Source organism: Setaria viridis, chromosome 4 (assembly GCF_005286985.2).
Source record: "Setaria viridis chromosome 4, Setaria_viridis_v4.0, whole genome shotgun sequence".
Taxonomy (NCBI): domain Eukaryota; kingdom Viridiplantae; phylum Streptophyta; class Magnoliopsida; order Poales; family Poaceae; genus Setaria; species Setaria viridis.
This window is the reverse complement of record NC_048266.2, coordinates 15,130,352-15,151,591: the sequence shown is the minus strand read 5'-3', so window position 1 is coordinate 15,151,591 and position 21,240 is coordinate 15,130,352. Positions and strand designations below refer to the sequence as shown.

Below are 21,240 nucleotides of genomic sequence, written 5' to 3'. Positions count from 1 at the left end.
GGACAACTTCATGATCACTTTGAAGGATGAGCACTACAAGGGGCATATCAAGGTTTGTATCCTTTCATGATCATTTTTATTGCTTCCATAAGTTCATGATGACAACATATGCTAACCTTTCCTTTGTTTGGATTTCAGGCACACCCAAAGGATGCTGATCTGTTGAACAAGCCAATAGAAAACTACCAGTAGATGCAGATCATCTTTGGGAATGGATTGGCTGCAGAGAAGTTTTCCATGGGTTCTAGTGAACCTTTGGGCTCTCCTTCTGACTTTGCAGATTCTGAGGCAGATGCCATGAAGGTTCATGATGTGATAAAGGTGCTTGGAGAGGCACCCAAGAGTCAGGATGCTGATACTGCTGGGTTTGATACAGGCAACAAGAAAAAGAGGTACATGCTTAGTGAGGGGGACATTTTGGTCATGACTGGGATGATTGATGCAATCAACAACATTGCCAATACTATTCTGTAGACCAAGGTTGAGGATGTGAACCCTGATCTCTATGATGCTCTCATGTTCATGCCTGGATTCATTGATGAAGCACTAATGGCTGCATATGAGCACCTGCTTGGCAGCAAGGCTCATGGTATTGCATTTGTGAAGATGAATGGTTCTCACTGTGTGCTGTGGCTGAGGACCTTCTTGGCCAAGCACTACTACATGCAGTGAGCCTGCTGATCAGGCAATGGGATTCTTTTGTGCAGTGATCCTGCTGATCAGATGGTTGCCTTTTTTGCAGTGAGCGTCCTGAAGTGCTAGTGCATTCTTTTGTGCAGTGAGCCTTCTCCTAATTGCCTCTCCTAAGCAGTGACCAGTTGATCTGTTGATCTTTCTCCTAGACTATTTGGATTTGTAACTCAACTGTGAGTTATCTTATGTCATGACAATCTGGTGATGTGGTTGTTCTGAGCATATGTTCATTGCCAATGATGACTGATAACTACTCTACATCTGTTTCATTTTGCTTGTTGCTTTCATTTCATTGTTGTAAATTTTTTCTGAGTATACTTGTCCATTGCCAATGATGCTTGTGATTAGATGGTTATCTTATTATGCTAAGATATGATATTCCTATGCTGAGCATATGCCCATTGCTAATGATTTGTTAGGTTACATTAGTCTGAGCATATATGTCATTTGCCAGTGATGGTATATGTTCACCATTTGATATTTTTGTCAACCTGTGCTCCTTTTGCTTGCTGATTGCATCTCAAATTGGTTACATTTTCTGAGCATATATGTCCATTGCCAGTGATGGTATATGTTCACCATTTGATATTGATGTCAACCTGTGCTCCTTTTGCTTGAATTGGTTTCATGTGTCCTTTGTCAATGAACCTAGGCTGAACATATTATACTCAACTTCTTTTTTGGCAATGATACTTTGTTTTCCCTCTTTACTCTTCAGAAATATCCTGGTATGTGGTAAATGTTGGTCGCCAAAGTGGAGTTTTCTCCAGGAGGCTTGCCATGATCAAGTCAGCGGCTTCAAGAGAGAGTGCTACAAGAAGTACAAGACAAAAGAAGAAGCTATGTAAGCATTTTATGGTGCAAAATTTGAAGCAAAAGAGGTACCTACTACAGCTCAACCTAAGATCAAGAAGGCTTCTTGGGATTTTAAAGATGTCATGATGTTATTAAAGGTTTCAGTAATCTTAGTTTAAACTATAATAATTGTGGTTTTAGTTTCTAAGTGTATGTAATGTTACACTTGTCGCAAACTGTGATTTCATCCAATGGACTAGTGGTGGTAACTTGGTAACATGGTGCATTCGCCCAACCAAACAAACTCAAGTTGCATCTCGTATTTGAATTCTGCGTGCATTCATGCAACCAATCACTGTCTCCTTGTGGCCTGGCTTGAATGGAGCAAGCAACCAAACAATGGGCCTTTACACCCGCAGGGCCTGGCTCCGGCCGGCCTGGCTCCCTAGTGCGAGCTAGGCTCGCTGGGGAAGAGAACCAATCAGGCCTAAAATTGCTCCATAGAAGGAAATGAATATGAGGTCTGATTTCATCATGTTATTTCTTTGAGATTTGCAATGCACCTCTCTCAGTCAACGAACATTTACGTTCAAAATTCCTATAATAAGTTTCCTAAGAAACACCGCAATACATCCACACCCCTATGCTTCCTATAGCCAAAAAACCATGAAAAGAAAATTCATCATCCTATCGGACCTGTGTTGGATTCATTGTACATCTTTTTTCACTCACGAAGCTTGTTGTAGCTCACTGTGTCGTAGGAGCGAGGCACATCCACCTGCCGTGAAGGATGAGGATTTACCCTATGTGACTATGCACGAGGTGTTTTCAATGGGTCGCCAATTTCTCTAGTGATGTGGAGGTTAAGGAATAAATAAAGAAAAAAATCTATTTTACTCCCCTCACCTATCTACTTTGTCCATTTAACCTCTTGAACAAAATTTTGGCTCACTTTACTCCCCTGAACTCATTTGGTCCAATCTACCGCTAATTAGATTTCTCTTTTTTGTTTCTTCGTGTATGAGTTGAATTTTGAGTTCAAATTTTGTGAGCATATACAAAACATGATGCCGTATGTTAGAAAATTATACTAAGAATTTTCATGGTTATTTTCATAGGTTAGGAATATTTAATACGAAGTTGATCTTAGATATACAAAACTATATGAAAAGTAATCATGAAAAAAATTTAATATATTTTTCTAACATACATCATCATGTTATAAGTCTGAAATTAAAATTCAATTTGTACACGAAGAAAAAAATCTAATTAGGAGTAGATTGGATGAAATGAAATTGTTTGGGGAGTAAAGTGAGTCTATATTTTACTTAGAGAGTTAAATGAACAAAGTAAATAAATGAGGAGAGTAAAATAGACTTTTTTCCGTAAAAGAAAGTGGAGAAGACATGGACGCGTTTGAGACCGTTGCTTCCCTCCGCGCTAGCGTCGTTCCTTTTGCGCTCCACACGGAGGTATGTTAGGCAAACGATGATGTCAAATGATTATGTATGTTTAGATTTTAAATCACATAGCCAAAGTTTTGTATATTGATTTTAGAGACTAACTATTGTTTAAATTTTTTTTGCATTATCAACCTTGAAATCACATATCCCGAACTTCGTACATCATTGAGACCATGTATCCAAAACTGTATACATAGATTTAGAAAAAAAATAATCATTATAAAAATTATACATCTTCACTTTCAAAACCATAACTGTATAGCTTTCTAAACCGTTCAAGACATGTATCCAAAACTTTATACCATATAATTTCAAGAACTTTGGAGTGTGTGTTTGATTTTGTTATACATCTCCATATAATTAAAATTTTGAAATTGAATACATCTTAGTTGGAAATTAAAATTTGAAATTAAATACATTCAGCATAAATCTTATTTGGAAGGTGTGTTTTGATTTTTTTTCTTCACTTCCGTGGTTGAAACTCTCTGACAATTTTAACTTTTCGGGGGAGGTGTGAGATCAAACACCTGAGAGAAAGTGAAGCGTCCGTACTCTGTCCCCTCTCCTCCTCGCGCGCGTCGTCGTCGCTGGCTCGCTGCTGCCTTCGATCCCCTCACAAATTCCTACCGCCACCTCTATCGTCTCTTCCAAGCAGGCGTCACCCACACCGAGCAAGCTTTCGAAACTCCCCGCCTCAGCTCCGGAACCTTCCAAAACCCCTCCTCGCTCCCCCGCTTCCCACTCCTTCACCTAGGGTTTCGCCTCCGCCTTCACCCAGCTCGCGCGCGCGATGGGGATCGGGCGGAAGCGGCGGCGAGGGGGCGGGGAGCTGGGCCGGGTGGCGGAGATCGTGATGGTGATGGCGGCGGCCGGGGAGGCGCGGGGTGGGCGGGCCCCGACGGCGGCGGAGCGCGCGCTCGCGGCCGAGGCGCGGGGAGCGCTCGCCGCCGTAGTGGCGGGGGAGGTGGAGCTGCTGCGGCCCAGGGAGCTGTTCACGACAGAGGCGGTTCGCGCGCTCGTCCAGGACCTTGGGCTCACCCGGACCAGGGACCCCGCAGCCGTGGGATTCCGCCCGCGCAAGGCCTCCATCGCCGAGAGGGTCCTCCTCACCAAGCGCAAGGTTTGGCGCCGATGCCTCTTCTCTGATCATTTATTCAGCGCTCACTCCGTTCCCCTGCTGCACTGTGTATCCTTGATTTGGGTAGTTATCCTCAGCTTGTGCATAGCCGACAAGATGAGTTAGTAAAAAACAAGTTTTTGTCTCGATAATGCTGTACAGTGAAGCAGTAAGTTGCTGCCGCACCACCAGGCCACCATTTATGTGCACGAGCAGCACACAGGGCCTTGATTCTGTTATTTAGCTTCACCTTCCGCCATATCTGATATGATGCAATGACTTGCAATAGCAGCTTGTTTTTATTATCTACATAATGGCTTGCCATATAGTGACACAGTATACAGTGACGGCTTGATGCCCCATGTGTAATATGCGGGGCCTTGTATCTGTGATGTACTAAAACCGAGAAATGGTTTCCTTTTCATTTATTATGCATTGTATATGCTAAACCAAGAATTGAGCAAGCCATGCACTGCAATTCACTGGCTGAAGGCTAGATATAGTATTTTGTATAAATATGTTATTACTATGACTTTGCACAATGTGAGCATAAAGAGTACAAAAGGAACCTTCTACAAAGCTTAGGTATACACGCATTGCCTGACAAAAAGGATAATGGAATAATGGAAAGCATGTTTTTTTCTTAATTTGCTAGTATTTTGAGTTTTTGGGTTCAATTTGATTCTCTTTTTTGTTATGATAGAGCTTTAAGTGAGGAAGTATATTCTCTCATTGCAGTAGTTCAAACATGCTAATGTGTCGTACATACTTTAATCTAGTTGAACTGTACCGCCATTAGCTCAGATTATGCAAAATAAGTTTTATTCATCTTTATTGATCTTTTACATTCTTTCCTTTTCTTTCCCATAAGTAGATGGAAGAAGTGAAGGAAGCTCTGGTCCCTTCACCAACTGTGCCTAAAATGACAGCCTCAAGTGCTAGAAAAGGATTCCAGCATGGAGCTTCTAAGATCACCACTGGAGTACCCAGGAATCTGTCAACCCCAATGACATCCCCAGTTATCTCAAAGCAGCCCATGCTAAATGCAACAATAGCAGGAGCATCTTCTATAAAATCACCTGACATCCCTTCAGCTGTTTCACTGCCACCTATTGGCTCTGCAGATGTCGAAATGGAAATTGTTGTTAATGGTTCAAATTTCACACAAAACGGAGGTACTGACAAGCTTTTATATCCCACCACTATCCATGCTACAACAGATCTGCCATTAAGATCCCATGCTTAATGCTTATCTATGAGATGGCTCTTGGTCTAGATCTACTTGCAATTTGGTAAACATGACTAATTGTGAATGGATTTTATGTTTAAGGCAGAATTCATTCATAGAAACAAAATGTAAAATTCTGGCACACTACAAATTAACAAACTAAAGAAAAAGGCAATAGGAGTTTCACATTGAATTTATTTCTCTCTTTGGTTTTTTAGTTTAAACTTGAAGTATAAGGATGAGAGAATGCATGTATAATATCTTCTGAGATGTTGTTAGAACATTTTGTGTTGGTTTGGTGCTCCAAAAAAATGATTAACGATTGCATATATTTCATGTTTGTCACTTGATATACCCCCACAAAAACATGGTCGTGCACAAAAATAAATATGCTTCCTTGGAAGCTGTTATTGTTTTTATAGGAATAGTTTCCACCACTTGTATCTACGTTTTTTTTAATTGTACATCACGACATCATGCAAATGGCATCTCATGTAACTCTGTGGTCTGTATGTTTCTCAATATTAAAATAAATTAGAAAATGCACATGCCATGTCAGGACAGGTGCCTTCTGTGTTGTATAAAAAGTATGACACTTTTAGTCTTAAACATAGTGAGAACAGGTAGTACAACTGTAGAAGTAACGTACTCCCTGCAGGGCATTATATTTACCCATGTTTATTGGCCTATAGAGATGTTATATCTTGCTTGCATGATTGGTTATTCAGAATCTATGCAGAAATCATACAACACCTATGTTTTTTTACAACATATGCTAATCTCCGAATGGCGCCCAACGTTCATATTTTTAAATCAACACAACCCCTTCCTTGTATCCTCAACTTTTGTTTGATTACAGTACCATTGTGATTTGCTTTGAAAAGAAGCAAGCAGTTGTGCAATCTCTTACCCATTCTCTGAATATGAGGGAGGTTGAAGCAGATAAGTGGATCTGTGGAGGAAGATATGAATTTTTTTAGTTCACTTAAAAAAAAGTTTCACACATAGGCATTCCTGTTCATTTAATTTTGTATGCGACATATTCTTTTGAATCTGCTATACTACAGCAACAACAGCAAAGTTTTTGGGTCCCAAGCAAAGGTTGGGATAGGCTAGATACCCAACAAGAGCCACTAAACCAAGAGAATGAAAATGATAGTAATAAAATAAATTTGTAAGTGGTAGTAGTGAAGTATTTTGAATCTGCTGTATCTGAAATTTTTTTCTCTGTCATCTGTAGGTGCAGAAACTATTGAACAGTCAAATAAATCAGGTCATCACACTGCTAATAGTTCCAATCGAAGTTCCTTACAGAGTTCCAGTCAAGCAGAGAAATCTGTGGATGAAAAGGAGCCTGCTATTTGCCCTGGGACAGGAAGTGTTGTTATGGGATATCAAGCTCCAAAGGAGGAGCTCTCTGTTCAAAAACAAACAATCTTCTCCAATCACAAGGCAATAGCAAAAAACGTTGCACGGATTCTGCGCCAACCTGCTAATCACCCCAGCTGGAGTGTGCCTTCAACTGAGTATATGAATAAAAGACTGGACTGTCAGATATGTAAAGTTCCTATCATCAATATGGAAAGTTTGCTTGTTTGCGATGCCTGTGAGAGGGGTGCGCACGTAAAATGTCTTCAGTATTATGGGAATCAAGGTCTGCAAAAACCTGAGTGGTATTGTCCAACATGTGTGTTACATAGTAAGGGCAAGCCCCTCCCTCCAAAATATGGCAAGGTTTCAAGAACTGTTGTTGTACCAAATACTTGTATGATTAATGGTGCACAGCCTTCTCAGGTAGCAGCAGAAAACCCAACTGAAAAAGATGGCAGAAGTGATAAAAATGTAGCAGCAAATGGAAGTGTTATCAATCAAAACACCAACAAAGTTGGCAGCACTGTGTGCAAAAGTGGTACATTGGCTTTAGATGCTACTGGTTCTAAATCACCTTCTGGTGCTGAACCTCGAAAAGAAGATGTTAAACATGATGAAACCTCATCTGTAGAAAAGGAAGGAAATGGCGTGCCTTCTGGTGGCATACATACAGAAACTGCAACATTATGCAATAAAGCTCAGAGTAGTGGAGCATCAACGTATAGTTCTGGCAATCTGTCAGGGGGCTCTCATATGTATATTGAGAGCAGTTCTGTGAGTCCAGTAAATTATTCCATCCTGCAGTCTACAGCACTTTTTGGCGTAAAGCATGCGGACCATTCTTCCATTGTTTCTTCTGTAGAGAATTGTCAGAGCACTAGAGCACCAACTGATGAATTATACCAAGCAGATGGAGTCACTAACAATGGGATAAGAAAGCCACATAAACACGAAACTATGGCAAATGATGCCATCTCAGATCATGACAATGCTCATCAGATGACTTTAAATGGACACCTTTGTTCTAAACCTGAAATTATAGGGGGTCGTAATGCATATGAAGGTTCCAGCACAGCTAGTATTATTGATTGGGTTGGTGATGGCCTCAAATCTATTGACAACAAGACTTACTATAACTCTTGTAATATTGATGGTGTAATATACAATCTTCATGATCATATGTTGATTGCCTCTGAAGGTGGCAAATTCGGTCCGTGTAAGCTGCAGGTATATTTCCTTTCTTATTGCTCCTAAATTGCATTGTATTTCACATCGTGATACTGAAAGGCTCTCCTTTCCCACTGAATTTACCAACCATTGTTAATAGTAGAGCGTGTGGTAATATATTCTATCTAAAACACAGGCGAGGTTACTAATTTCTTTCCTTACAGTCACTGTGGGAAGAGCATGACTCTGGTTCTAGACTGGCTATGGTTAATCCCTACATATTTGGCTCCGACATACCAGGATCTATTAGCAAACCATGTATCGATGAAGAGGATGAGGTGAGCCAACAAACTATTATGATGACATTGCAAACCATGGTTGGAATGTTTACTTTGGGTAATATAAGTATTATGGAATATTACATGTGTCAATACTTATTTTAGATGACATAAGTAACCTATATAATTAGTGTATGAATATGCAATGATTAAATCAACAAGGAACCAATCAAAGTATAGAGTTTTTCTTAGTACTACGAAAATCTTCTGCCAGTTATCTAGATGTGAGATTTCTCATACTTTTCTCTTGTGGTAGTATATTTATAAGCTTCGCATGCAGGAGGATAGTTCCTGTTATGATAGTTGATAGATGCTAATAACTTTCTTGATTTGCTTATTGATGTTGTCCTCTTGCAGGTATATGGTTCAAACAATGATAGAATTGTGTTAGTTTCTGCTATTCATGGCCCTTGTGAGGTACTACATGTTGACAAGTTTAGAGAGGAGACCAAGAGAAGATGTCAAGTAGACAGTTCAGGTTGTGTGTTGCATCCAATTTTCTTCTGCAGGTCTGTTTCTTATTCTTTAAAATTTTCTTTTACCTTATTTAGTCAACATATGTATTTATTTGCAGAACTGGTTGCCCAACCTCCAACCACTTTGTTATTAATAAATGTAACCATTTATCTATGAAAAAAATCATGTGTATTACTAGGATGCTGCTTCTGGTTTGGATGTTGCTGTTGCTGGTATTAGGATTTTCTCCATGAATAGTATCACATCATATTGCAACCGCAGATATATGAATGGTGATTGAAAACTCAACAAAGGGTATATCACTGCTAATTAATGCCTTAACCCAAATTTTTCTATGGTTGATTTTGTTTTATTCCTTCCTCTAGTACAGTACACTGACTTAATTTGTCTCTATCTTTCTTTCGCCTTTAAAGAAGAGTTGAATAATATCCAAACCTTAATTATGTGTTTTTTTTTGTAATGGGGGAGCATTGGGAGCTGCCAGTGGTACTTTTGCACAATGAGCTAGGGCTGGCTGAGAGTTCCTAGCTATCAGTATGTTAGCTGGTATAAGATCTTATCATACCTCTTCCTTAACAGCGTTATCTTTGTTTCTCGTTAATCTAAATATTATTAGTCAAGTATCTCGAGTCTTTTCTTCTTCCTCATCAACATGTCTCCCTATACCCTATGTGCATCCTGTTATCTAGTCGCAGTTCTAAGTTCAATTACTGCCATAGTGTTAGAGCCATACTATTTCGTAATGCCTCCTAGTGTCACTTAAGAGTCCTAGACTCTCTTGCAAAGCAGTCAACCTGCGCATCAACAAAACGAAAGCTTCACCGACCCTTTATTGGCAGAGATTGAGTGTTTCTGTTGGCGCTAGATCAATGCTGGCACCAATATTGTTTCCCATCTTGTTGCCACCCTTTGAATGGCTCCTATGCCAAAGACATTACCATTAGCATTGCCATTTTGCACGTTCCTTAATATGGAGTCACTTTTGGTGTCTTCTTGGTGTTACCATTGATATACTAGCATAACATCACATATTCACATATGCTTTGGTAGCTTCTGCTATCCAAAAAGAAACTAATCATTATGCCGCAGTGATCCTAGGCAGGGGCGGCGCTGGGCCGGCCCAGCGCCTATGGCTGCTCCATGGGCCAATCAAACTAGCTATACTGGGCCTCTTTTGCTATAGTGATTTACATATGGAGAAATTTGGCCCACGCCTAGGGCCATGGCCCTAGTGGCCCTAGGCCTTCCTCCGCCACTGATCCTAGGGATTTCATTGTTTCTGAATTATTTGTTTAACTAAAAAGAAACAATAACTATGCTGCAACAATCCAACAATTGTTGCTGTAATTATTAATTTTGGTTTGGCCCTACTTGCTTGATCAGATTGGCTCCATTAGGTGTTCATTGGCCATTAGTGGATGCCCAGTGGCATTATTCATAAGTTCGAGTAGCGAAGATGTTTATCTCAGAAGCACCCTTGTTGTTGCCCCTCCTCAGTCCTAAACTAGTTTTTTTTTTTGGCCACAAATTTTGGTTCATAAATTTTAAAGTATTTGTTACTACATGTACATTTCCAACTTTTACTTTGGTGTTGACTATGGTTAGTTTGAATAAGCATTGACATTTTTCTTTATCGACACGGAATTTATATGCTTTTTGATGCAAAGGTTCTTCATTTATCCTTTATTCTCTCTCAACTTTTGGTAGTCATATTAATTACAAAAGTTCGCACCAGTACAATTAATTACCATAGTTGAAAAGCTTGACATTATTTTGCAGGTGGAACTATGATGATTCCACAAGCAGTTTCTATAAAGATTACAATGTTGACAATTAGATGGGTTCCTAGCATTCTTTTGTGTAAAGAATTATACGTCTAGCTGTTTTCCTAATGTCAAACGGAGGGAGAAGCTGATATCAGGTTTGTGATCCATCACATTAATCTCAAACTCGAGCTCCCGAGTTAATCGCACATCAGATATGCAATCCTAGTGCTTCGATCCAAGCACCATTTCTACAATACGTGCCAATTGATAAGATGTTTTCCACTTCTGTTTCGCTCGCAGGCTATGTAAAGTTTGGAGGAAGAGTGCAGAGAAGAGGGGGTATTGGACGCTGTTATGCTGTACTGTATTATATCAATCCGTTGATGTTCCTTTTTAATGTACCATATAATATGTGCCTCTCCTCCTTCCTGTAATTAGGTTGGGCCTAGTTTGTATCTCAGGTTGCTTCACATGAGAAAACTATATCGTACAGGGGCGTTGTTGCTTGCTGACCAATCCGGCTGATTGGTACAGGGTAAGTTGTTTCTGGAAAACGCCGGTGGGTGTTGGACGAGATTCGCCTGGAGTTTTACTTTTGGCTCCTGGATTCACCTGTCTCCACTCTCCAGTCTCCATGTATAGTATCGAGTCAAATTCGCCATATTTGCAGGGCTAATGGAAAATTTGGTCATGGTCAATTATGTAGAGCGGTGGGTCCTCTGCGGCTGCGGTTCCAGGCTACAACGCTAGGTCTGTGTCGGCACTTTTCTTGTTTGGATCGAGGTATCGTCTAGAGGAGGATGAATAGATAAATTCTACAATTTATAAAACTTATTAAACCTAGCAGTTAGTGTTCCCTATGAGTTTAAACCCCTTAATGGGTTCACACACCAAATCTGGAGATATGCTTTACACATCCAAGTAGATTGAAGTCAGAGGCACAAATAAATGTTTGAATTGAACAAGTGAGGTAAATTGAAAGTAGACGTGAGGATGATTTGTTTATCTGAAGTTCAGCCAGCTTGCCACTGCTCACCACAACCTTATGAGCTAACCGTGATGTCTAGCCGTTCTTATGAGCTAACCGTGATGTCTACCCGTATAGGAGGTTTCACTTTCAAAAATAACAAATAACAAATGCTTCACGAGCTGTCTTAATGTCAACTATGTGCTCAAGCTATGCGATGTGCACAATCATTCTCTTAACCAGTGGCGGAAAATCTTATGCAATTCAATAAAACTATTTACAATTTGGTAAAACCATATTCTAATTTGGTAAACCACATGCACTAAATAATATGACAAGTCTTAAATTTAAAGATTAAGCTAGAAACTATAACAAATCACAATATAGATAGTTCCAATGAAATACAAATAGTTCGAAAATATAGTATAAAAGAAACTTACAATATTACTTGTCTGCTTTGTTTACCCATCGCTTTTGAATGATACGAATGTCTTGATTATATCTTCTTCATTCACTTGGAAGAAAATATCCCGCTCAATGAATGTGACTGGACAATCGTCCAAAACACTATCACCTAGCTTATTGCTTGACTTTGTTTTCACTTTAACCATTGCAGAAAATACCCTTTCAACACTCGTTGTTGCCACTGGTAAAAGCAATATCAATTAAGAAGCAAGTAAACCATATCATGCACTTTGTGTCTCCGTGTTTGAACAAGTTTAACTGAGAGATCAATGATGTTGTCTAGACCCTTGAGGCTATCATCTTGTCGCATGTCATCAATATAATTATCAAGTTGCAATTCAAGTTTTAGCAAATCATTCTTGGAGGAGTCCTTAGGATAAAATTCAGCCAATCTACGTGCCTTCTGTACATCAAACGAAGCAAATGAATTGGAAGGACTCAAGGCAGACATACAAGAAAGTAGCTCCATATTGATCTCATCAAACCGATTATTAATCTTGACTAATTTGATCAATGACACCAATATATACTTTTCTTCTAAAATGGTCATCCTTTATTTGTTTCGGGCACGAGCATACCTTGCTGATTTTTCATACGACACATAATCACCATCCATAGCAGGAACTTCAACATAATGTTTAATGCAAAAATAAGTGACCCTCTCAAGGAAGTGGTCCCAACCATCAGACCTCAACTGTTGCATTTTGTTCTTTGCCACGTTAATAAGGGAGATTGCATTAAGAATATCTTGATCCCTTCTCTGCAAACACTCAGATAACTCATTTGTGTATCCAAGAATAATAAACATTAAGTGCACAAAGAAAACGAACTTAAAGGTTTCAAATGCTCCAAGCACAAAATGTATCTTTGTCCAATCATCCTTATGTGAAATATCATCACTAAGATCAATGAGCACATCATGGATTGAGGAATATATAGTAATGATGTTGCATATAGTTTTGTAATGAACGTAGAATTCTTCTTCATACTATATTCAATCCATACAAAATTGAATTGGCGATCCCTACCTCCAATTTTTCTTGATAAAAAATCATGATTAATAGGTTTGAACGGGCCTTTAATAATATATGCTCTTCTTGATCATTAACATGATAGTTTTCAATGGGCTGCCTTTCACCTAGATCATATGGAAGGCGATTGATGTTATAAACCAGCGGCTGTGATGCGGGTGGTTGCAGTGGCAGAGGCGAGGGCACATAATCCGCAATTTCTTCAACTACCACTCCATCCTGCTCTTGATTCTGTTGTTCCACAATAGTTTCAACTGGGACAGTATTTGAAGCAGCTGCTGCCTTCTTTGCTACGTGTTTCCGAAAAAGAGATGCAATATCTCCATCTCTCTTCATAATCCAACCATTTTGAAAAAACAATATCTATGTAATGTAAGTACAACAACTAATTAGACACTAGCAAAACAAACATGCAATGATAGAATCATGTTTTAAACTTTCGGGTAGAAAACTTACAAATCACAGCCTCACAATATATGAATTTAAGAATGTCGATGGATTGATGGTCCGTTCAATAAACTCACAAACTGAAATAAAAAAGCACTCATACATAAATAAATAAAAATATTTAAGAACATAAGTTTTTTCAAATAAGAAAAAAAATAAAAGATAGATTAATCTTAAACCTTCGTCGCCCGTCGGAATTCTCGGACCAATAATCCACGAGTCAACGGCACCAGCGTCGTCGATTAGGGGCTGCGATCCTCAATCCGCATAGGCGCACACTGCCGAACTTTCTACAATGACGCAATCTGTAGACTGCAGGCAGGCGATCGCCACGCACTGCTCGCGCCCTGGCCGTCCGCCTGCACCAGGAGAGGCCGCTGAAGATGAATCATCGAGCAATCCGTGGAATGGAAGGCAAATTGTCAGATCGCCACGCATGGCGCACTGCTCGCGCCCTGCCATCCTGGCCATCCGACGTCCGCCTGCACCAGGAGAGGCCGCCGTCCGCCAAAGGCGAATCGTCTCGTCGCACAACGCGCAATCAGTCTTGCGCCACGGAAGGCGAATCATCTGGCAAAGGCCGAAGGCCAATCGTCGTTTCTTTGCCTCAGTATGCGGTCCGCGCGCCAGGCCTAGGCGAACCGTCCTTTTTTGCCTCCACGGCGCTTGCGCCAGGCGAACCGTCCTTTTTTCCTCCACGGCGCTTGCGCCAGGCCCAGGCGAACGAATCGTCATTTTTTCCTCCGCCGCTCCGCATATACCTACTCGTCGAATACATGGCCGCAGGGTATGCTGGGCCCACCCGGCATACCCTGTGGGCACGCCATGCTCTTAACCTAACTCAAAGATTTCACTCCAATAGTTTTGAGTCTTGGAAATTAGGTTTGTTAGAACTAGAGCAAACAACGTTAGGCTGCTCCTTTGTGTCATACCATAATCATCATAGATTGCTTGGTGCTTGATGATTGCAGGTTTTTCTGCAAATTTGATGTTCATGATTACCCTGTTATCAGCATTTAGTTGAGTTCTCTACGTACTTCTGCCACAGGTCCCAAGACTGGTGGTCTGGTACTTTTTGCTATGGAATATCAGGTCAAAAGCCAAGCCTAGCAGCCATGTCATTGAATAATCAGTTGATCAGTTGGTCTTCTTACTTTTGCGTATGAGTTTACCAGTTGATTTGTATAGTTCTGCAATGATGTTTCATGCACCAAACTATAAACATTTAAATGCTCATATGTTGTGCATTGTGATCTATCCCATGTCTATCTTTGTACAAGTATAAACATTTTATTCACCATTGAGCCATCGATATTTTGGTGTGCTGAGCACGCTGCTAGTTGCTGTCATGCTACGAAGGACAGAAAATCTCAGCGGATCCCAGCCAAACCGAACAGAGAAATTCAAGAGAGGGATTAGGAGAATCAATCCCCACAAGGATTGGGTGAGATGGGAGGGATTCACTTACTTCCTCCCTGGATTGGTTTCTCCTGGGGATTAAATACATAGCTGCCGAACAAGGCCTAAAGGGGTATAAATACCCCCAAGAAATTAGAACTAAGGTTCCCAAATCAGTCAGATCGCTTTATTCAAAAAAACTAACCGTTGGCTACTCTAACAAACGAACGTTGTCATCATCCAGGGATCTGCACTCTAGTTCGATGCGACCAAAACAACATAGTGGTAAAATACATGTTTCATGGCAACAGTATCTTTACATCTGTTGTCCAATATCATTCAGCTTATTCAACAATGGGAGCAGTCGAGCAGATGATCAGTTCATTTTTCAAAGTTGACAAATAAAAAAGAATCAATTTACACATCATTTTTCTATAAAACTCAGAACAAGAAATAATTTAATTAGAACCTCCTGTAACATTTTGAAAAAGATAAGTGCGAGTGAAAAGCTCAAAGTCCATCTCCATTCCCCAGCATGGTGAAGACCGCATGACAAACTGATAAAGAGGGATATACGAGCAGGCATTGCATCAACCATCCATAACCGAAAAGAACATACCAGACCTCAAGAATATGTAAATTGAATATAATGGGTTGCAAAGCCTTGTCACAAAACTCTGATAACAAATAATTCAATTTTACACAAGAAAGTTTCCTGCAAACAGCGCCATTGATTCAAAAGGCCACACGGAACGGCTCCCTTATTATCTCCTAGATTTTGTGTGGCGGCCCCTGTACCTTGTATGTATGCAGCCCGGTAACATCTCCATGTGGTGGTATACCAATCTTGTATATATACAGAAGATGCTTTTGAGAAATGTGCGGCAAAGCCAAAAGAGCTAATGAGTTTCAGCAGAAGGGTTTGTGAGAAGATCCAGCGCGCGTTTCAGGTGATCCACGGCAACAGAAACGTCATCGAATGCAAGAGCACCAACCGCAAATCTTGCTGCCTTGTGTGCCTCGGCTATCTTCTCAACTGCTGGCTGGTAAGTGCTATCATACTTATATTGGCTAGCTGGTGGCACAGCTGGAGTAACTTGGGGTGAAGAGTCAGCAGTAGAGTGGTAATGTGTTGGGGCAGAGGGATTTGACGCAGGGGAGTATGATGTAGCTGCAGGGCCATCACTTGCACTGTAGAATGAAGATTGGTGTGTTGGGACTGAAGGTGATTGATGTGTTGGGACAGAAGGCGACGTGCTGTCCTGGAAACTTGGATATGACTGGAAATTAGGGTAGTTGTATGGGGCAGCTGGGGCTTCAGTGGAGTAAAAGTTTTGAGAGGTGTGCTGAGGTTCAATTGTGTAGGGTGGGGGTTGGTATGTCTGAGGATATGGCGAAACATCTGGTTTATCATTGCTATGAGGATTGTAGCCATCATTGGAAGGGTAGTCTGTCCTGGTGTAAGGGGGTGGTGAATAATTGGATGGTGGTTTGTGGACCTCATTGGTAGGGTAGTCTGTGCTTGTGTAGGGAGGAGATGAATGATTGGGGTTTTGTTTGTGGGAATCAGAAGAAGGATAGTCTGTTGCTTGGTACGAGGGAGAGGAATAAGATTGTGACGGAGAAGGATGCTGGGGTTGTGAGGGTGCTGGGGGTGAATAGTTATAGGGTGACTGGGTAGAGGGATGATCATTGAACTCTGTATTTTGTCGATGCACATTATTTCCTGGCTGCAGAGCAGAAAAGCTATCCCGCCTACTAAAATCCTGTGCACACAAAGATAATTCAAGAAAACTGAAGCTATATTTTGTTCAAATAAACCATCTAACCATGTAAAAATAATGTGAGTTTCAATTACTAAAGAAAAAGTTGGAAATAACCTTGTCTACAGGTGGAGATGGTGCTTCAGTGCCATGCTGCATACTGTTGAAGGACTGGCTTCGCCCCATATCCTGATTAAGGGCCAAAGAGTACAAATAGTTCAGAACGAGTGAGTTGCAAATCTGCACAAAATACTGCAGCATAACTGGTTTTTACTGTCCAATTGAAGCTACTCCATTCCAAACATAACTAAACGACATGTTGAAGCATTAAAGAAAGGTTAGAGGAAATCCTGTTAGCTTAAGTTCTACAAAGAAGAAGGAAAAACTCTGCCTGCTGTGGCTGTTCATAAAATCTGGAAACATAGAGTAAAAGAACTACTCAGAATCTACGATTGCATGAATTAAGAATGTTGGCAAAATATATTTTTGAAAACGCGATGTAGATAATTAACCTTTAGGGTGAGAGGGACTGAGGGAGTGATAAATAGATGTAATCTAACACGCTAAATTTTAATAGCTTTCAATAAGTGTCACGGCCTTGATCTGGGAGCCATGCAGAACAGGAGGGAATTGGAGATTGAGAGAGGTAAACGGACGCTGAACCGGACACTTGAGATCGGGCACGCCAAAGACAGCTGCGCCCAATCTCAAGGCCCGGAGGTAGATGAGGATCTCTCCTGATAATTCTTACTTGATTCCCTTTAATGGATACATCTCCTCTATATATATGGAGAGGCTTACTTGACTGCTAAGATATCTAATTCTATCTCTAACTCTTAACCCTAATGGAGGCCCAATAGGCTCGGTGTCGGCCCAGTCGAGCGCCCATGACAGCTGCGTCCGATCTCAAGGCCTGGAGGTAGATGAGGATCTCTCCTGATAATTCTTACTTGATTCCCTTTAATGGATACATCTCCTCTCTATATATGGAGAGGTTTACTTGACTGCTAAGTAGGATATCTAATTCTATCTCTAACTCTAACCCTAATGGAGGCCCAATAGGCTCGGCGTCGGCCCAGTCGAACGCCCATGACATAAGGAGCTTTAGGATTGGTGCTAGCACCATGGAAGCAAATTGAACTCCTATGATACAAAAAAGGGGCAAATACACACTAAATAAGAATGAGGAGCATGGAGACGGTCATTATGAAACAAATGCATGAGTCAGTCAGGATAATTACCTGAGAAATTGTGGTGGTACTGACAGGTGTTTCATCCTTATCCCCACCAGGAGGGCCAGCTTCAGGCTTCCGTCCCTCTTTGAGAGCTTTCCTTATTTCAGCAGCCTTCCAGATGGCATATTTCTGCTTCTGCTCAATCTGCTCAAGGCACAATAAAATGGGATATGAAACATGGTTGCATATAGCCGAACCTTTCATCATAGGTCAAGTAGTAATTGATGCAAACATAAACTGACAGACGCAGAATAGCTCACATCAAGATTATATGGTGATAAATGTTATAGGCGATAACGTAGTAAACTTACATCAGGTTGAAGCTCGCCAAACTGGTTAAGAATCTCGAAGAAGATGCTCGCAGCATAGAAGGTCTTAGCTGTGTTTCTGAAAAAAAAAAATAGCATGCATTAGGGAGACTTTGTAAATAGATGGTATCACAATGATGGGAGCATAATGAGAATTTTTTTCTAGTGCAATACATGTCAGCTCGTCCAGCACGGTCCTGTTTATCTGCTTTAGCAAAAACATTTAATGCAAATCCCTCCAAATGAAGGTTGTCGTCTGGCCCCAAAGTCAAGGTTTTCTTGTCCTGGAGGATAAGATAACATATTAGGAGTGGGCAATAATGTTCTAGGGTGTAAATGAAATAATCTGCAGCTATAAAAAGTCAGAATGGAGAGGATAAAAAAGACAGACAATTAAATTAATAAAAGTGATTTTCGTCTAAAAATTCAGCACAAGTCATTCATGTCATTTGGTGCATGAGTAGGTAAAATTCAATACTTAAAAGTATTTTTTACCTGTTTTAATAATATACATATTGCTTAGGTAGCGTTAATCCAACATTATCAACGAAAAAAGGTCTTCTTTTCACCGTTACCACACATATAATGCTGACGACAGGAGCTACTAAAGGTGGGGGCAACTGCTAAATTCCCTATTGCAATCCTTTATAACAATGACCACAAATTCCAAGGTCAATTAGCATCTAGCCATAAACAGCTAGAGGACACAAAACCACAATTGCGAACAACCAGAAACTACTTTAGAATTACAAATACCCTAGTCGATGCATGCCAATGCGAATCAAAAATAGTGTTTCCCTCATTGCAAAGGAAAAAGGTATCTAATTAAGTTGATAATATTTCCTCAAGGTATTGTCAAGAACCTGAAAGTCATATGGGAATATGATAGTCTTTCCGGCCCACATACACATAAAGTTCTCGGATTGTTAGAACTCAGATGTTGTTATGGGACTACACAGATTTCTCCTTTCAATTCATCGAACACTTAGCAAAGGCATATAGAGAAATTGGTTTATATCCATATTCTTCTTGCAAGCTATTGCCAAAATGGGCCATAGCAGTTTCTTCTTACAAGCGCTTATACTAAATAAACTTTAAAAACAAAACAAGATACATTCCAATCTCCAAAATGTAAGAGATGGATCTAGTGTTGGCATAAATATGATCCACATGATATACATCGAAGGCAATTTCAAGTTAAATTTTCTTTTTTTGTTTAGCATCACGAGTGCTAAAAAATACTAGTTGCAGATTTTTTTAAATAAAATTTGTACCACATGTGAGTGCTAGTCGCGGGCATGCTTGCACCATGCCAGGTTAATGCTATGGTGAGCAGCGGCTTGTCCACAAATTGTTACACAGCATGGTACCAAGTCAAGCTCCACAATTTTAGGAAAGGTAAGCATGAATACTAGAAGTAATCGAGCATAGACTCCCACTCAAGTAGCACCCTTGATACATACATTGTTTTGGTTCAGCATATCCAAATAGAATCTATATTTCTATATCAATGGAACAGCCCAGTGGTACAAATACTTGTTATATAGAAAATTAGAAACGTTTTGCCAAGGCACACAGAGTAATACTTTTCTGCCTGCTGCCACAAGCATATACTCCGTATAATGAATAGATCTAAAACGAAAATTAACCACCGCAACTTCTTAGTCCAACTGAACAAGAGAAAAGAGACCCAGATGCAAGCACAGACCTTCTCGAGCTGGTTCATGAGGGAGATGAGGATGGAGTTGGTGGTCTTGGTGCGCTCCTTCTGCGGGATCCTCAGCCCCTTCTCCATCGCGTAGAGCCGACCTGCCCAAACCCGCACCGAACCAAATCAAATCAGAACCCTAGCCAATCGGCTGCGATTCGGAAGGAACCCCGGAGGAGGGGGAGCAGCGAGCGCTCACAGTAGTAGGCGACGAGGGGCTCGTGCTTCTGCAGCTCGTCGGCGCGCTGCAGGTATGGCAGCAGCCCCTTGGCGGGCTCCGCGTCGCTCCCCATCGAGGCGGGAGGTGCAGAAGCGGGGCTGCCGGCAACGATGCCGCTGCGTCGATCGCCGGGGGTGGAGGCCCGGGCGGTGGTGCGGGGCGGCGGGAGCTGGGGATTGGGAGGGCGGCGGATTGGTTTTTGGTTTGATTTGGGTGGGAGTCGAGTCGTTGCAGCTGCTGCTTCGTCGGGAAGGAAACAGAGGAGAGCGGAGAAGCTTCCGATCGTGGGGGTAATTTTCCGTGGAGGTACCTGAGGTTGTTGCGCGTTTGCAACCGGCTCCTCCAACGGATCTTAGGTGGCGGGCTAAAAATGTGAGTGGTACATAGAAAAAAGAAAAAAAATCAGCTCCTCAACAAACTTGATGAATCAGATAAAAAGGGGGAAACAACTCTACTAACGTCTCGTGAAGTTGATCTAAAACATATACTCAATAAGAGACTTGCACAACTTTTAAGAGAAGAAGAGTTAAAATGGTACCAAAGAGCGAAAACTAAAGATGATCTTCTAGAGGGAGATGCAAATACTAAATATTTCCAATTAGTGGCTAATGAAAAATATAGAAAAACACGTATTTTCCGACTAGAGGAGGAGAAAGGAATAATATGTGGTGATACTGAATTAAAAAGGTAGGTATATTACCAAATATTATAAGAATCCTTTTGGGCCACCGGAGAGGAACAACGTGCTAATAGATGAGTCACGTCGTGATGACGTATCGCAGGTTACGAGGGAAGAGAATAATATGCTGACTGATACATTTTCTAAAGAGGAAGTACGAGATGCAGTTTTTAAAATGGAATATAATAAAGCACCTAGTTTCGGATGGGATTCTAATAAAGTTCTATCAAGTTTTCTAGCATGTGATTAAAGATGACTTGATGGCTCTATTCGAAGACTTCTCCTGCCTCTCCATAGCTTAAACTTTGGTACTATGATTCTACTACTAAAAAGTAGTAATGTGAAAAAAAAATCAGCAGTATAGACCAATATGTCTGCTAAATGTAAGTTTCAAGATTTTCACTACGGTGGCCACAAATAGACAAGAATAGCATAAAAAATAATTAGACCGTCTCAAATAGCCTTCCTTCCACGTAGAAATATTATGGAGGGGGCAGTCATTCTACATGAAACAATTCATGAGTTAAAATGGAATTATTTTTAAAATTGATTTTGAGAAAGCGTATGATAAAATAAAGTGGGATTTCGTGCAATAGACTTTAAG

At 40.7% G+C, this 21,240-nt stretch overlaps 2 protein-coding genes across 5 annotated transcripts; one reads left to right on the top strand and one right to left on the bottom strand.

The window, feature by feature from the left end:
* The first annotated feature begins 3,479 nt into the window (after positions 1-3,479).
* LOC117852030 (uncharacterized) lies at positions 3,480-11,036 on the top strand. 4 transcript variants are annotated; one of them, XM_034733947.2, is made up of 8 exons: positions 3,482-4,071; positions 4,943-5,243; positions 6,537-7,894; positions 8,059-8,172; positions 8,530-8,681; positions 9,118-9,195; positions 10,429-10,570; positions 10,716-11,036. In XM_034733947.2, exons 1-6 carry the CDS (start codon positions 3,742-3,744, stop codon positions 9,155-9,157), a joined length of 2,295 nt encoding a protein of 764 aa, XP_034589838.1. In that variant the 5' UTR covers positions 3,482-3,741; the 3' UTR covers positions 9,158-9,195; positions 10,429-10,570; positions 10,716-11,036. The 4 variants fall into 4 exon arrangements, with proteins under 4 accessions (XP_034589840.1, XP_034589837.1, XP_034589838.1 ...); XM_034733946.2 differs by lacking the exon at positions 10,716-11,036 and having other exon boundaries at positions 3,481-4,071; positions 8,828-9,195; positions 10,429-10,501; XM_034733945.2 differs by lacking the exon at positions 9,118-9,195.
* Positions 11,037-15,344: 4,308 nt separating this feature from the next.
* LOC117852031 (protein HOMOLOG OF MAMMALIAN LYST-INTERACTING PROTEIN 5) lies at positions 15,345-20,210 on the bottom strand. The gene is made up of 7 exons (XM_034733950.2): positions 19,937-20,210; positions 19,738-19,838; positions 18,204-18,313; positions 18,033-18,108; positions 17,728-17,865; positions 16,604-16,675; positions 15,345-16,489 (listed from the first exon to the last, which is right to left on the bottom strand). Exons 1-7 carry the CDS (start codon positions 20,028-20,030, stop codon positions 15,623-15,625), a joined length of 1,458 nt encoding a protein of 485 aa, XP_034589841.1. The 5' UTR covers positions 20,031-20,210; the 3' UTR covers positions 15,345-15,622.
* Positions 20,211-21,240: the final 1,030 nt, after the last annotated feature.

What these genes read in the sequence shown, in the direction of transcription:
- LOC117852031 (XM_034733950.2), bottom strand. Translation starts at nt 20,030, where the DNA reads ATGGGGAGCGACGCGGAGCCCGCCAAGGGGCTGCTGCCATACCTGCAG. An exon ending in TCATGAACCAGCTCGAGAAG is followed by an intron (nt 18,314 to 19,737) that starts GTCTGTGCTTGC and finishes CTTATCCTCCAG; the next exon opens with GACAAGAAAACCTTGACTTT. An exon ending in CGTGCTGGACGAGCTGACAT is followed by an intron (nt 18,109 to 18,203) that starts GTATTGCACTAG and finishes TTTTTTTTTCAG; the next exon opens with AAACACAGCTAAGACCTTCT.
- LOC117852030 (XM_034733945.2), top strand. Translation starts at nt 3,742, where the DNA reads ATGGGGATCGGGCGGAAGCGGCGGCGAGGGGGCGGGGAGCTGGGCCGG. An exon ending in TCCTCCTCACCAAGCGCAAG is followed by an intron (nt 4,072 to 4,942) that starts GTTTGGCGCCGA and finishes TCCCATAAGTAG; the next exon opens with ATGGAAGAAGTGAAGGAAGC. An exon ending in GTATCGATGAAGAGGATGAG is followed by an intron (nt 8,173 to 8,529) that starts GTGAGCCAACAA and finishes GTCCTCTTGCAG; the next exon opens with GTATATGGTTCAAACAATGA.